Source organism: Bubalus bubalis, chromosome 14 (genome assembly GCF_019923935.1).
Source record: "Bubalus bubalis isolate 160015118507 breed Murrah chromosome 14, NDDB_SH_1, whole genome shotgun sequence".
Classification (NCBI taxonomy): Eukaryota; Metazoa; Chordata; class Mammalia; order Artiodactyla; family Bovidae; genus Bubalus; species Bubalus bubalis.
Window position 1 is genome coordinate 51,120,243 of NC_059170.1, and position 17,697 is coordinate 51,137,939.

Here is a 17,697-nt window from a genome sequence, read left to right on the forward strand (position 1 = left end):
GAATTTGATAATATTTCTCTAGCCTGATTTATTTATTCAATAAAAATGTCTTGAACGTTGGCCAAAGGCAAGGCATTCTTGCTGGACAATAGGGATGTGACACTGCAAAGGGAACAACAGAACATGAACTTCAGAGGTGGGTGTCAGACACATAAAGGAGTGATTGTGATCAGATAGAATAAGTGTTACTATTGAAAAAGAGCAAGGATGCCTGCCCTAGACTTGGGAGCAGACTCTATGAGAAGCAGAGGTCATGGGTGGTGGGAAGTGAATGACATTAATGCTTCTGGGACATTAGAGTGTGAAGATGCTAAGGGTTAAGGCCCAGGATACAAACAAAGGCTTGATCAAGGAGGGTCTTGTAATAGAGCTAGCATACGACCAAGCGATCCTACTCCTGGGCATATACCCGGAGAAAACCATAATTCAGAGAGATATGTGCAACCCAGTGTTCATTGCAGCCCACTGTTTACAATAGCTAGGACATGGAAGAAATCTAGATGCCCATCAACAAATGAATGGATAAAGAAGACGTGGTCCATACATACAATGGAACATTAGTCAGCCATTAAAAAGGAACGAAACTGGGTCATTTGTAGAGATGTGTATAAACCTAGAGACTGTCAGAGTGAAGTAAATCAGAAGGAGAAAAACAAATATTGTATATTAACATATATGTGGAATCTAGAAAAATGGTATAGATGAACTTATTTGCAAAACAGAAAGAGATACACAGATATAGAAAACAAATGTATGAATATCAAGCAGAGAAGGAGGGGTAGGATGAATTGGGAGATTGGGACAGACATAAACACACTATTGATACTATGTATAAAATAGATAATTAATGGGAACCTACTATATAGCACAGGGAACTCTACTCCATGCTCTGTGGTGACCTAAATGGGAAGGCAATCCAAAAGAGAGGGGAGATATGTAAACATATGGCTGATCCACTTTGCTGTACAGCAGAAACTAACACAACACTGTAAAGCAACCATACGCCAAAAAAAATTAATTAAAAAAAGAAGGGCCTTGTATTATAACATGTTGCTTGGATTGTCCTGTTATTCCCAGGGAATGGAAATCCACTGAGGATTTTAAGCAAGGAAATACCATACTTACTTTTGAGAAAAATCACAACGGTGACTGCAAGGTGGAGAAAGGAATGTTGAAGAATGAAGGCTAAGACAGTGGGATGAGTCAGGAAGCTCCCACAGCAATGTGGGGGGAGATAACTGGAGCCTAGACGAGAGTGTAGCTAGGTGGAGAGATGAGAACAGATTCCAGAGTGATTGAAAGGGATGACTGGATCTCAGAGGCAAGAGAAAGGACAATGACTCACTTCTGGTTTGGACCACTGGGCGGATGACGATGCCTTTTAATCTGATCTGCATTGTGGAATTAGAGACGAGTTTTGGTGGGAGAGGGAAGGGAGAAGCAGAGATGAGGAAGACCAGAACAAAGGTGACTGAATTCCACCTTCATTGGCTGTGTCTGCAGTATCTGTGCTGTTTCCAGATAAAGAAAAGAGGAGACTTTGGATGGTTCTATGGGTCTGAAACTTGGAGGAAAGATCTGAGCTGGACATACTGATTTAGCGGCCATCAGCACAGACATAGAATAGTCCCAGCTATCATTTTTGCCATTTCTACTAAGGCACTTTTCTTTAGCTTTTCCTTCTTTAAACCATTCCTCACATGTATGTTGGTATTCATCAGTTTCTCTAAGAATTGAAAACAGAGGTATGACCATGAAAACAAGTAACAGTATAAAAAGAAAATGAAAATCTATTCTGTATGGAAGAAGAAATAGGAGATATATGGAAACAGGCAAACGAAGCATCACAGAAGTGAAGAGAGAGATGGTTCAAGAGAGTCAGATGGGGCCAAAACCAACGGATCTGACTCTTTGGCCCATTTTGACTGGAGGAAGATGATTCACCAGGCCAGCATAAAATTAATGGAAATGTCTCCTCAGATGATTTATGTTACTCTGCTCAGACCTTGTATATCCCTTCAGACCTTCCATTACCTAGGAAATATTCTGACAATTAAGGCAATTCAGAGTGCATATGAATTCAAAAGGACTTGACCATTCTTCGAGAAACAGTTCTTAGACTGCAAAGCAAAGTGTTTGAGCCCTCTCCCATTTTTGAGCACATCAACTACCCCTTCAAAAGACAGGCCTAAAGAATCAGCCAAAACTTAGCTTTCTTGTGTCAAAGTACTTGGAGAGCTTATGGAAATTTCTCAGCTAACAGATTCCTCCACTTCTGGATTATTTTCACTCCATGCATTTCAAGCAGACTGTTTTTTAATGGGCTAGGATAGGCGTTATATACATTATTTTATATCTTATAAGCCTTCCTGGAGGGAGATAAAGGATACAGGCATTTACCACATTCAATGTTTATTACAAAAATAAAAGTACTTGTTGTTAAAAGTCTAGCAACATAAACAGTAAAATCCCACCTGGTCCTTGATAAGCCCACTTCTGTGAGCCACCCACACACTGGTATAGCCTTCTTGGACTCTTCTTAAATACTGCTGCTGCTGCTGCTGCTGCTAAGTTGCTTCAGTCGTGTCGGATTCTGTGCGACCCCACAGACGGCAGCCTACCAGGCTTCCCCGTCCCTGGGATTCTCCAGGCAAGAACACTGGAGTGGGCTGCCATTTCCTTCTCCAATGCATGAAAGTGAAAAGTGAAAATGAAGTCGCTCAGTCGTGTCCGACCCTCAGCGACCGCATGGACTGCAGCCTTCCAGGCTCCTCCATCCATGGGATTTTCCAGGCAAGAGGACTGGAGTGGGGTACCACTTCCTTCTCCATCTTAAATACTGTATAGACATAAACACAAACACCCAAAGAGACATAAACACAAATACCCATGTAGTCATAATCAAAAATATCATATAGACATAAATCAGATCAGTCGTTCGGTCGTGGTCCGACTCTTTGCGACCCCATGAATCGCAGCACGCCAGGCCTCCCTGTCCATCACCAACTCCCGGAGTTCACTCAGACTCACGTCCATCGAGTCTGTGATGCCATCCAGCCATCTCATCCTCTGTCGTCCCCTTCTCCTCTTGCCCCCAATCCCTCCCAGCATCAGAGTCTTTTCTAATGAGTCAACTCTTCGCATGAGGTGGCCAAAGTACTGGAGTTTCAGCTTTAGCATCATTCCTTCCAAAGAAATCCCAGGGCTGATCTCCTTCAGAATGGACTGGTTGGATCTCCTTGCAGTCCAAGGGACTCTCAAGAGTCTTCTCCAACACCACAGTTCAAAAGCATCAATTCTTCGGCACTCAGCCTTCTTCACAGTCCAACTCTCACATCCATACATGACCACAGGAAAAACCATAGCCTTGACTAGACGGACCTTTGTTGGCAAAGTAATGTCTCTGCTTTTGAACATGCTATCTAGGTTGGTCATAACTTTCCTTCCAAGGAGTAAGCATCTTTTAATTTCATGGCCGCAGTCACCATCTGTAGTGATTTTGGAGCCCAGAAAAAAAAGTCTGACACTGTTTCCACTGTTTCCCCATCTATTTCCCATGAAGTGATGGGACCAGATGCCATGATCTTCGTTTTCTGAATGTTGAGCTTTAAGCCAACTTTTTCACTCTCCTCTTTCACTTTCATCAAGAGGCTTTTGAGTTCCTCTTCACTTTCTGCCATAAGGGTGGTGTCATCTGCATATCTGAGGTGATTGATATTTCTCCCGGCAATCTTGATTCCAGCTTGTGTTTCTTCCAGCCCAGCGTTTCTCATGATGTACTCTGCATATAAGTTAAATAAACAGGGTGACTATATACAGCCTTGACGAACTCCTTTTCCTATTTGGAACCAGTCTGTTGTTCCATGTCCAGTTCTAACTGTTGCTTCCTGACCTGCATACAAATTTCTCAAGAGGCAGATCAGGTGGTCTGGTATTCCCATCTCTTTCAGAATTTTCCACAGTTGATTGTGATCCACACAGTCAAAGGCTTTGGCATAGTCAATAAAGCAGAAATAGATGCTTTTCTGGAACTCTCTTGCTTTTTCCATGATCCAGCGGATGTTGGAAATTTGATCTCTGGTTCCTGTGCCTTTTATAAAACCAGCTTGAACATCAGGAAGTTCACGGTTCACATATTGCTGAAGCCTGGCTTGGAGAATTACCCTCGTCCAAGGTAAGGAGCAATGGCTGCGCTCTGCTGGAGCAGCCGTGAAGAGATACCCCACGCCCAAGGTAAGAGAAACCCAAATAAGATGGTAGGTGTTGCAAGAGGGCATCAGAGGGGAAACACACTGAAACCATACTCACAGAAAACTAGTCAATCTAATCACACTAGGACCACAGCCTCGTCTAATTCAATGAAACTAAGCCGTGCCCGTGGGGCAACCCAAGACGGGCGGGTCATGGTGGAGAGATCTGACAGAATGTGGCCCACTGGAGAAGGGAATGGCAAACCACTTCAGGATTCTTGCCTTGAGAACCCCATGAACAGTATGAAAAGGCAAAATGATAGGATACTGAAAGAGGAACTCCCCAGGTCAGTAGGTGCCCAATATGTTACTGGAGATCAGTGGAGAAATAACTCCAGAAAGAATGAAGGGATGGAGCCAAAACAAAAAGAATACCCAGCTGTGGATGTGACTGGTGATAGAAGCAAGGTCCAATGCTGTAAAGAGCAATATTGCATAGGAACCTGGAATGTCAGGTCCATGAATCAAGGCAAATTGGAAGTGGTCAAACAAGAGATGGCATGAGTGAATGTCGACATTCTAGGAATCAGCGAACTGAAATGGTCTGGAATGGGTGAATTTAACTCAGATGACCATTATATCTACTACTGTGGGCAGGAATCCCTCAGAAGAAATGGAGTGGCCATGATGGTCAACAAAAGAGTCCGAAATGCAGTACTTGGATGCAATCTCAAAAACGACAGAATGATCTCTGTTCATTTCCAAGGCAAACCATTCAATATCACAGTAATCCAAGTCTATGCCCCAACCAGTAATGCTGAAAAAGCTGAAGTTGAACAGTTCTATGAAGACCTACAAGACCTTTTAGAACTAATACCCAAAAAAGATATCCTCTTCATTATAGGGGACTGGAATGCAAAAGTAGGAAGTCAAGAAACATCTGGACTAACAGGCAAATTTGGCCTTAGAATACGGAATGAAGCAGAGCAAAGACTAATAGAGTTTTGCCAAGAAAATGCACTGGTCATAACAAACACCCTCTTCCAACAACACAAGAGAAGACTCTATACATGGACATCACCAGATGGTCAACACCGAAATCAGATTGATTATATTCTTTGCAGCCAAAGATGGAGAAGCTCTATACAGTCAGCAAAAACAAGACCAGGAGCTGACTGTGGCTCAGATCATGAACTCCTTATTGCCAAATGCAGACTTAAATTGAAGAAAGTAGGGAAAACCACTAGACCATTCAGGTATGACCTAAATCAAATCCCTTATGATTATACAGTGGAAGTGAGAAATAGATTTAAAGGCCTAGATCTGATAGATAGAGTGCCCAAAGGACTATGGAATGAGGTTTGTGACACTGTACAGGAGACAGGGATCAAGACCATCCCCATGGAAAAGAAATGCAAAAAAGCAAAATGGCTGTCTGGGGAGGCCTTACAGATAGCTGTGAAAAGAAGAGAAGTGAAAAGCAAAGGAGAAAAGGAAAGATATAAACATCTGAATGCAGAGTTCCAAAGAATAGCAAGGAGAGATAAGAAAGCCTTCTTCAGCGATCAATGCAAAGAAACAGAGGAAAACAACAGAATGGGAAAGACTAGGGATCTCTTCAAGAAAATCAGAGATACCAAAGGAACATTTCATGCAAAGATGGGCTCGATAAAGGACAGAAATGGTATGGACCTAAAAGAAGCAGAAGATATTAAGAAGAGATGGCAAGAATACACAGAAGAACTGTACAAAAAAGATCTTCACGACCCAGATAATCACGATGGTGTGATCACTGACCTAGAGCCAGACATCCTGGAATGTGAAGTCAAGTGGGCCTTAGAAAGCATCACTACGAACAAAGCTAGTGGAGGTGATGGAATTCCAGTTGAGCTATTCCAAATCCTGAAAGATGATGCTGTGAAAGTGCTGCACTCAATATGCCAGCAAATTTGGAAAACTCAGCAGTGGCCACAGGACTGGAAAAGGTCAGTTTTCATCCCAATCCCAAAGAAAGGCAATGCCAAAGAATGCTCAAACTACCGCACAATTGCACTCATCTCACACGCTAGTAAAGTAATGCTCAAATAGACATAAATACAAACACCCAAATAGACATAAACACAAACACTGATATAAACGTAAACACAAATGCCCATACAGACATAAACACAAATACCATACAAACAGAAACAAAAACCCATATAGTTGTTGTTGTTCAGTTGCTAAGTCATGTCCAGCTCTTTGCAATGCCAAGGACTGCAGCATGCCAGGCTCCTCTGTCCTCCACTATCTCCCAGAGTTTGTTCAAACTCATGTCCATTGAGTCAAAGATGCTATCTAACCATTTCATCCTCTGCCACCCTCTTCTCCTGTTGCCTTCAATCTTTCCCAGCATTAGGGTCTTTTCCAATGAGTTGGCTCTTCACATCAGGTGGCCAAAGTATTGGAGCTTCAGCTTCAGCATCAGTCCTTTCAATGAATATTCAGGGTTGATTTCCTTTAGGATTGAGTGGTTTGATCTCCTTGCAGTCCAAGGGACTCTCAAGAATCTTCTCCAGCACCACAATTTGAAAGTATCAATTCTTCAGTGCTCAGATAGACATAAACACAAATACTTATAAAGACATAAACTGAAATTCCCATATAGACATAAACACATGTATACAGCACATGATTATACTATGTACAATGCTCTGCAACTTAATTTGTACGTAACATATTCTCAGAATGTAGACCTCCTTCTCTATTGGTCTATACAGATCCAACTTTCTCTTTAATGCTGGTATTATTCCTGTACACATGGTAAGTCATTTGTTTTCCTACTGTTGGATATTCTTGTTAGGTCAAACACATCTGTAGTGTTCTCATAAACTCCTTTAACTCCAGCATTAGGCTAGGCCTTCCTGAAGTATGGGATTAGGGGTTCAATTCCTCTCTTGTATTTTGAGCTTTCAGGATAGTCCTCAGCAAAGAGCAGGCACTGAATAATTGCTTCATGAATGAATGGGTGGATGATGATGACCACAGCTCCTGGTCATTAGATAAACTTTACAGAGGCTTCTTTAAAACAATGAACTCATCCTTCCAAAAGTGATGGCTCTTTCTCCACAACTTTCTTACCCCAGGAGAAGTAGTGCTCAGATGCAGGGGGAGGGGGCATGACAATAACTAAAACAGTTTACAATTAAGCACTTATTCCGTGCCAAGTATTTTTATTGTCTAACTCATGTAATGTTTACAGTCAACTTATGGGTAAGGTTCTGCAGTTATTCCTTATTAACAGAAAGGGAAATAGAGGCACAGGGTGATGGAGTGACTTGCCCAAAGGCCTACAATGTACAGACTCTGTGCCCATGCTCCAGTCTTTCACACATATGTTAAAGCACATCTTCCTGCTCCCATGTTTACTGCATTATTCACAGTAGGAAAGACAGGAAACAGCCTAAGTGTCCATCAATGGATGAATAGATCAAGATGTGGGAAATATATATATATATATGTGTGTGTGTGTGTGTGTGTATATATATATGTATATGTATGTGGTCCATCTAGTCAAAGATACTATATTTTCCAGTAGTCATGTACAGATATGATAGTTGGATTATAAAGAAAGCTGAGCACCGAAGAATTGATGCTTTTCAACTGTGGTGTTGGAGAAGACTCTTGAGAGTCCCTTGGACTGCAAGGAGATCCAACCAGTCCATCCTCAAGAAAATCAGTCCTGGGTGTTCTTTGGAAGGACTGATGCTAAAACTGAAACTCCAATACTTTGGCCACCTCACTGGAAGAGTTGACTCACTGGAAAAGACTCTGATGCTAGGAGGGACTGGGGGCAGGAGAAGAAGGGGACGACAGAGGATGAGATGGTTGGATGGCATCACCGACTCAATGGACATGAGTTTGAGTAAGCTCCGGGAGTTGGTGATGGACAGGGAAGCCTGGCATGCTGCAGTCCATGGGGTCTCAAAAGAGTCAGACATGACTGAGCAACTGAACTGAACTGATATATGTGTATGTGTATGTGAGTGTGTGTGTGTCTACACACACCCACCACTGGATAATTAAGAATTGGTATACATACACACGGGGCTTCCCTGATGGCTCAGTTGGTAAAGAATCCGCCTGCAATGCAGGAGACCCCAGTTTGATTCCTGGGTTGGGAAGATCCTTGGAGAAGGGAAAGGCTACCCACTCCAGTATTCTGGCCTGGAGAATTCCATGGAATGTATAGTTCATGGGGTTGCAAAGAGTCAGACAAGACTGAGTGACTTTCACTTCACATACAAACATTCACACAATAAAGTATTATTCAGCCATGAAAAAGAAGGAAATCTTGTCATTTGTGACAACATAGTTGGATCTTGAGGGCATTATGTTAACTGAAATAAGTCAGAGAACAAATACTACAAGGTATCACTTACTTGTGGAGTTGAAAAAAGAAGTAAAAAACTCATAGGAACAGAGAAATAGTAAAGTGGTTGCCAGGGTCTGGAGGTTGGGGGAAATATGGAAAGATTGGTAAAAAGGTACAAATTTTCAGATCTGAGATGAATAAAGTCTGTGGATCTAATAAATGACATAGTGTCTTGAGTTGATAACACTTGTCTTGTAGAATTGAAATCTGCCAAAGGAGTGGAACTTGAATATTCCCATCAAAAAGAAAGAAAGAATAAAGATAAATATGTGATGGATGATGTGTTCATTAACTAGATGGGTGGAATCCTTTCATGATTTATTCATTTATCAAATCATCACAAGGTACCCTTTAAAATATCTCATAGTTTTATTTGTCAAATATATACCTCAAAATAACTGAAAAAATTTAAATGTTATCTTCCTAAAAATAAGTTCACAATCAAAACTGCCTCTCCAGTGGGAAGAAAAGCAGTGAGTGATAACGAGATGAGCTGAGAAGACTCGAAAGCAACTTAGAGGATCCCACGTCTCTGAAAATTCATCAACAAGCTTATTTTCAGTACACGCCCAGAGGTTGCAAACTGCTAACTTAATTTCATCTCCCCTCTCTGTACTCCTTAACATTTATAGGCCTGCTCATCTTTCTCATTTTCTATTAATAAAATGTCCCCATGTACCGAAGCTTATAATTAAAGCAAAATTTAAAGCTCTGAAAAACTGAAGTCGTCAAGTAGCATTTTAACTGTGAAATATTTTAAATACTCATGGTTGTCATTTCTGAAGCTGAGGTCTACTGCTCTGATATAAGCATCCATCATCTTAAGACTATTTTCACATTCCAGAAAAATGAGCATGAATTAAAAATATTTTTAGGATTAACGGCACTTGACAAATTTGAGGGATCGAATTAAGGATTTTAATATGGCCCAAATTAAAAACTATTAAAAACACATGTAGTCCCAAATCTTGAGAAATCTTGAGAAAATACCTTTAAGAGTAGGTCAGGCAAAATATGCATAAATTTGACTTTTAAAGGTCTTAAAAGTCAAGAAGTACCCTTCAAGAACATCTTAAAAAATAGCTGGAAAAGGACTACATTATTTAAGATATACAATATACAAATATGCATATAATATATATGTATGTAGATGGCATCACTGACTCAATGGACATGAGTCTGGGTGAACTCCGGGAGTTGGTGATGGACAGGGAGGCCTGGCATGCTGTGATTCATGGGGTCGCAGAGTCGGACACGACTGAGCAACTGAACTGAACTGAACTGATGTAGATATATACATCTCTATTAAAACTTCTGTGCATATGAACTTTATTCCTTTATCTGTCGGGGAAAAAACTGATGCCTCTTGAAACTCTTTAAAAAGTCTTTCTGCCATAAAAACACATTTCCAGAACATATATAATAAGTTTTTAGCTTAAATTTATTTTCCCTAATAAGACAATTAGGATAATTTGGAAAAAGTATGAATTGTGAGAAAACCTCTATTAAAAAATAAATTACCTACAATTCTGCTAAGCAGAAATCTTTATTCCTTGAACTTTGGTACTTCTCAAGTTCAGTGATAACTGGGTTTTATACTCAAAAGCACTATAAAATTTAGTGTTAATTAAATATAATTATAATCCCATTATGTTTAAGTTACAACCACACTCCAAACGAGATGCCCAAAATGTGGTACATGGAAGAAAAATAAACTTCAGTTTGAATCTCAGCTTGGCCCCTATCAGACTCCAGGGCCTGTGGCAATACAGTTTCTTCTCTCATTGGAAGTTTTCCCATCTATAAAATGGTGTTATCACTTGCCTTTTTTTTTTTTTTTTTGTACTCTTAAAGCTTGTTTTAACATCAAATGAAATGATAGGGCTCCAAGTATTTTGTTAGATAAAGAAGATGCACACACACACAGTGGAATATTACTAAGACATGAAGTTTTGTCATTTGCAACAATGCGGATGAACTTGGAAGGTGTTATGCTCAGTGAAATGTCAGACAGAGAAAGACAAAGACTATATGTTATTACATATATATGGAATCTAAAAAAATGAAATAAGTGAATATAACAAAGCAGAAAGGAACTTACAGGTATGAGAACAAACTAGTGGCTACCATTGGGGAGAGGGAAGTGGGGAGGGGAAATAAGAGTAGGGATTAGGGAGGTACAAATGACTACGTATAAATAAGCTACAAGGATATATTATACAGCACAGGGGATACAGACCATACTTTATAATAAATCAATGAAGTATAATCTATAAAAATACTGAATCACTATGTTGTATGCCTGAAACTAACATAATATTGTAAATCAACTGCACTTCAATTTTAAAATGAGCAATTATCTGCCATTTTTCCTCCCTACCATCCCCTCCTGCTCTCTTCCTATAGTCCCTCTAACTCATGATCTCATTTCACTGTGGCTTGCAGAGTCTGAAAAACAACTGTGGAGCAGACAACTGAGGAGCTGACAAACAACATTTCACTTTAACTGTAAAATGAAAAAAAACCTTCAAGCTTGCCCTATTTTCCCAAATAGACAGATGAGAAAGCTAAAACTCAGAAAGAAAGGAAAAAAAACCCTCCCCACTATTACATAGTAAATAAACGATGACATTAATAATCAAACCCAGGTCGATTTGATTCCACAGTTTAATTCTGTCTGAATCTACCACGTTGTCACTAGTCATTGTATTATGCTAACCATCAGTTCCTTTTCCTTTTGTCAGTTCTTTTTCAAACAAACAAGCCTCAAAAGACAGAGAACCTAATAGAAAAAGAATCAAGAGATTCAAACAGGTACTTTACAAAAGAAGCTATTCCCCTGGTCAATAAATATACAAGAAGGTGCTTGATTTCAATAGTCATCAGAGAAATACCAAGTCAAGCCATGTATGGGGGCACTTGTTGACTAAAAGACAACTTCAGGTTTGGGTGAGACACTGGTGCTAAGAGTGTAAATTGTTTCAACCACTTTGGAAAGCTCTTCCCCAGTACTGACTTAAGCTGAATATATGTATATGCCCTATGACTTGGCAATTTTATTCCTAGATTTATACTTGACAGAAGTGCATATGTAAGCATCAATAAAAGAATATGTCACAAATATTTATAACAGCAGTATTTACAATAGCCCCAAACTGGAAAATACCTGAAAGCCTCTCAACAGCAGTTATGGGTCATTATATTATGGTCTAGTCACACAATGGAATACTATACAGCCAGCAGGAGTAGCAGGAAACAGAGGTAACTATGTGCAACCATATGGGTTAATCTCCCAAGAGAAGGATGAATGACATTAACCAAACCAAACAAGAGTAGAGATGAAATAAGTCCATTTATATAAAATCTGGAAACAGGAAAACAGCTTCCATGATGCTGGAAGCCAGATTAGAGGGTACTGTGGAGGAACGGGGAGCTGACTGGCGAGGGGGGGATTGGATAAGGGTTCTGACAGTACTTGGATTCTTGATTTTGCTGTTTTTACACAAAGTTGTTCACTTGGGGAACTTTCACCAGATTTCTGCACTTTTCTGCATGGAAGCTACACTTCCATAGAGTCTACCCCAAAAGAGTCAGTGTCAATCTCTGCTCCCCCAAAGCATGCAAATATCCATATTTTAGAAGTGTGGTACGAAATGCACACTCAACTTACGAGGCTTCTATATCTTTTTATGTTTAAGAGTATTTATTCAGCTGACAGATTTTGTTGTCATTTAATAAAGTAACAATAGAAGGACAGCTAAGATAAAAGTAGGGATTATGTCTGAGCTATGGAGCTGGGATCTAAAAGAATGATTGTTCGGTATAAATAAAATCTTGAAGACTTTATCATGAGTTCAAATACTCAATAATGTCAAAAAGAGGCTTATGCATCAAGTATTACAGAGAAGGAGAGGGGCCACAGACTACAGGGCAGTCACTGGACAATTTTTGAATATGAAAACAACATTACACAAGTTAGGAGAGGGCTTCTAATAAAGGTGACAGCTGTGGAAGGGAAAAACCTAGAAACAAAGGACTATAGCAAATGTATGTAACTTTATTCAAAACCCATGGAACTTTCATATTCTTTCTGAGATGATGTGAGACTAGGAGGAGTCCCTGAGAAAACTGTCATACTAAAATAAGGTATAAGAAGTAGTGGAGGATTGAGATACACATACAAACACATTGTACTAATAACCGAATTATACAAATGACTGAATTATCCATTATACCTAATATATGTATTTTTACATATATACACATACTTAATGCCAAAGCTTCAGTTGGAATTTAATACTGGCATGGTCTAAGTCATCATCCCACTAAATTGATAATATATTAGCGAAAGGCCACCAGGACAGTCCACTTAGTGGACGAGGCCTCATCACTCCTGCTGCCCATGGGTTTGTGTGTCCTTCGCCCTGCTGCCCACCTGTTTATTCAATGAGCAGCTTCCCTTGCCAAGCACACGTTGTCTGCTTGGCAGGCAAGTGAGAATTCTCATGGTCAGTACATACATGAAGAGTCCTTTTCCTCCAAGGAAAATGAAATGTTTCAGTTTTAACATACTACAGCGCTGGGTTGACTATCTATAAAGAAAACGGCAATCCATACATTAAACTGCCAGAGAAAAGAGGCTAGAATAGCAGCAAGTGGGTTACAGGTTATAGTTCCCAAGAGAGAAATGGTCTAAAATAAAGGAAAACTTGTTTCTAGTGACCAAGGTATATGAATTTCTTTAATCTTCAAGGTATATTTGTGCTGTATATTTTGTGGCTCCTTCACCAAAATATAGGGTAAAAAAAGTTTGAAAATTAGCAGATGAACCAAATCTCTAACCTTTCAGTAAAGACCCCAGAAGATACGGTTTATGCCGTCTCTTCTATTTATTTACATGATGTCAGAAAAAGGACAAAAATAAGCTGGGTAAAAAAAATGACTATTTTGTTTGAGGCTTTCAGATTCTTTCAGAATTCCTCTAGTGAGAAGGCTACATATTCACAGATTTCTTCTCATTCATTATATAAGAACAAACAGAAATACATGAAACTAAGGAATTGTCAATCTTCATGAGTCTATAAAAATACGGATTTTAAATTTCAAATGATTTCTATCTTTAATTTCAAGATTTTCTTTATGTGGATAATTTTATACCTTAAAAACTTTCTAATACTTATTTCCAAATCCTATTTAAAAGCAATTAATCTTGCTGTTGGAAAAAATCATTCCTGCAGATGTCGTCTTTAAAAATCTTTGCTGGCACCTACTACATTTATTCCTTACATGTCAACTGTTGAGTGCAAATGACAAATGACCCTGAATGATAACCGGTACAAAAACCTTTAAGTTAAAGAGACTTTGTAAGCTTTTACTATTGAATAAAATTGAATATTCTCCTTAAGATCTGATAGGAATACAACTATCCCTTTCACAGCCCTGGTCTCTAATAACTTTATTAGGTTGATCATATCAGATTTTGACCTTGTTTGTCCTGGACGTGTCACATATATCTCTCATAGTGGCCAATTTTCCAAGGTCACAGATTTCTTTACACTCTGCCCTTAAGTATTGATGAGCTCTTTGTCGATTTCCTATTTGTTTTGCAGCCAGGAATCTCAGATCAGTGTTAGCACCGCAGTTTGTCCAGCCTGCATAAACCTCTTGTTGCCTTTCACATCACTCCCCGAAAATCAAGTAGCCACATGCAATGCAAAAGGAGGCTGGAAATAAAGCCAGCACTTCCTCTGAGCTTGTCGGCTAGCATACTGCACTGCATCTTTCAATTAGCATCCAATCATTTTAAGTAGTGATACTTCAGTGTTTGTGTAAGCCTGCCTTGTAGAATTTAATACTCAGACAGCCATTTTGCAAAACACAGCAGGTCCATGAAATAAGGGCTATTTCAGTGAAAGAGTCACAGAATGATAAAGCTGCTGTAAATGCTGGCGTAACTGCAACAGCTGTGTCATGCATCAAATAATTATCATCTACTCTTTTTCTAAAGCTGTTCAAAACAGGATTTAAAAGGAGCTTCTGTGGCTATCTTTAATTTGACAAACTCCGTGGTATCTCTCCCTAAAAAGATTTTTTTTCATGCCATCATTCAAAGATGAAAACAGCACTACTCTACGTAAAAGAGAATATCAACTGGTTTGAACTGATACAGACCTCTGAGAAAATACACTTCCCAAGCAATCCCAGTGCAAGCTATTTCTGACCTTATCAAAGTAACCCGGCATGAAAGATACATTAAAAAAAAAAAAAAATCTCCGGAAAAAATCTCAGAATCTCATAGACCTCAGGTGGCTGGAAAACTCATTGTACAAATGATTGATTCTCTGGCTGATCCTCAGCACAGGGATTAAAAACATCTGAAAGAGGCAACATGCACCAGACAGACACGGATAGTATTTTCAGCCCCTAGCTGCAATTTACAGCAATAGAAACTTACATAGGACACCCGTGCTCGCCTCCGATGCACCAGCCCACAGCACTGCATGAAGAGCCGTGCAGAACGCAGTCAGCGTGTGGTTTCACCGAGCTGCACTGTGCCTCCTCTTCTCATCAGAGCCACTGTCCATTTCTCCCCACCTTCCACTCCCAGGTAAGAAGCATGGGCAAATCAACACTTAGCTTCTGCCTCCTAGGTAGTTTCTAAAGACACCACTGTTTCTGCAAGCATGCCCAAACTTTGTTTTTCCCTAATTTTTTTTTCTTTTTTCGGGGAATCCGATCTCTTCTTCTTCAGGGAAGAAACTGACCAGAAATCTACCCAAAGTATCATTTATTTTCCTGAAATGACTCTTGCTAACTTACACTTGTGACTGTCCGGATCATCAGAGTTTCTTGGCAACGTTTTGACAGTAGCCATTCTCAACTGGGGAGCTTTTCAAACAGCAGAGAACCTTTGCATCTCACGAGCCTGCAGGCTCCTGCTTTTTTGCAAGAGGAGGCCTACTCCTGATGGTGTTTATGTGACTGCCTTGGAGAACGCGGCTGCTCCCGCGGCTGCTCTGCCATGATTGCCTTCCTCCCCACGCACAGATTGGCAGCAGCATCCCTGCTTCAATGTTGCCTCTGTATCACTTTGGGCATATCTGATCTGCGACTTCTCCCTCCTCCCTTTCCCCTGAAAAATTACAGAGTCTAGACTTTAATTCACTCCGGATTCCCAGGACTACACAACCACCCTCCAAATTGTCAGATGCTTCGTCTTGCAGTACGTGCTTCACATTAACCGTAGGAAGGAGTGACTTCAGGACCCAACACAGTCAACCACTATAGCTACACAGATTTTTGTGCTTTTTTTTTCCTCACTGTCAAAATGCTCATTTTCTACATGAAAGCCCATTAAATAAATGTAACTCTGGTAAGCAAAACTGATCTGAGTCAGAGCTAATTAATTAATTAGCTAATATATCACCTGTGATTTAGATACGAGAAACCCAATAAGCCTGCCTTCCAAGCCCGTGATCTCACAAATGAATATTCCTCCTAAACTGTAATTTACATCTTTTTTCTAAAGACACAGTTTGCAGACAAGGAGTCAATCGCAACATTCTTTCTAAGAGTCCTTGTACACGTCACACCTGAAAAGAGGAATGATTATGGCATTTGGGGATTAAACTATTAATTTATATAATATCAACCATTCTGATAAGCAATAATTCATGTAGCCACAGCTATCGATCCACATTCACTCCCACACCCATGTCACTTCATATACTGTTGCCACTTGAGAAGATATTTTAACTATTTCATGTCACAAATTAAGATCCCTCACCATTAAGCTCTTCAGGCAGATGGAATGTGCAAGCCTATTAATTCTCAACATTTTATTGTTCTTTCCTGAAAACCTATGACTTAAAGTAACAACTCTATTATTATTTGTAATCTATGCTATAATGATGATGATGAGGATATAAAGTAACAACTCTATATTATTATTTGTACCCTTAAGTTGAAAAAACCTGCCTTAGTTCAATGTTTTTATTTGACTAATGAAGACCTGAGGCTCCAAATGGTCAAGTGTTTTGTTTATAAATGAAAATGAAAGTGAAGCTGCTCAGTCCTGTCCAACTGTTTGTGACCCCATGGACTGTAGCCTACCAAGCTCCTCTATCTATGGAATTTTCCAGGCAAGGGTACTGGAGTGGGTTGCCATTTCCTTCTCCAGGGGATCTTCCCAACCCAGGGATCAAACCCAGGTCTCCCGCATTGCAGGCAGACGCTTTACCATCTGAGCCACTAGGGAAGCCTCTTGTTTATAAGTAGCATAAGCAATCATATTTTAAATAGCTAGTAATTTATACAATTGAAAAAGTTTGCAAAAATTCTGTGGTTTTATCCTATACTGATTAATCCTCCATATAGCTGAAGATTCAAAAGGGAATCATGGATGGACTACAGACAATGAAGTTCCTTTTGTGAATATATCAGGAGCCCAAAGTAAAATAAAATTTTTGATTCATGTTGCACATTGCATTTTGAAGTAAGTCCTAGAAAAAAAAAAGCAACATTTTCTGGAACACATAAGACAGATTTACAGAAGGTAGGATATCACTCTAGTTTTTGAAATCAACTTTAGTAAGAAAAATACTAAGTAATATAAGAGAATGTATCATTTGAATTTCAGCTTTTTCTAAGGACCCTGTATCATCCTCAACCAGTACACATTTACTAGAATAAATGAATAAAAATAAAAAACAAATTCAAAGTTAGAATGAGAGGAAAACACTGGAAACTTGATCTCTTCCATGAATCTAATTTGGCATTCACTTTACTTCCTATCCACTATGATATTATTATACACAATATGAGAGAGATCCACAGTTCATTAGAGGTACCACTCATTTTGCCATTCTAGAATCCACAAGAGGAGGCCAAACCCTAATCTGAGTTGGGAAACATTGATAGAGCACCTCTACTAATACTTGCTTGGCACTGTCCTAGGTGCCCGGAGAAGGCAACGGCACCCCACTCCAGTACTCTTGCCTGGAAAATCCCATGGATGGAGGAGCCTGGTAGGCTGCAGTCCATGCTAAGGGTCAGACACGACTGAGCGATTTCACTTTCACTTTTCACTTTCAT

The 17,697-nt window shown here is 39.7% G+C and overlaps 1 protein-coding gene across 10 annotated transcripts in view; it reads right to left on the minus strand.

Moving 5' to 3' along the window:
• Window positions 1-17,697, minus strand: part of CACNB2 (calcium voltage-gated channel auxiliary subunit beta 2) — a 431,110-nt gene that overhangs the window by 273,083 nt on the left and 140,330 nt on the right. The window contains exon 1 of one of the 10 annotated variants that reach the window (XM_006075936.4): window positions 15,059-16,741. The exons of the other annotated variants lie outside the window; for them this stretch is intronic. Within the exon in view, the coding sequence (XP_006075998.1) occupies window positions 15,059-15,106 (48 nt within the window). The 5' untranslated portion in view covers window positions 15,107-16,741. Of the gene's footprint in view, window positions 1-15,058; window positions 16,742-17,697 lie in introns of those variants that run through there. 10 annotated transcript variants of the gene reach the window in all.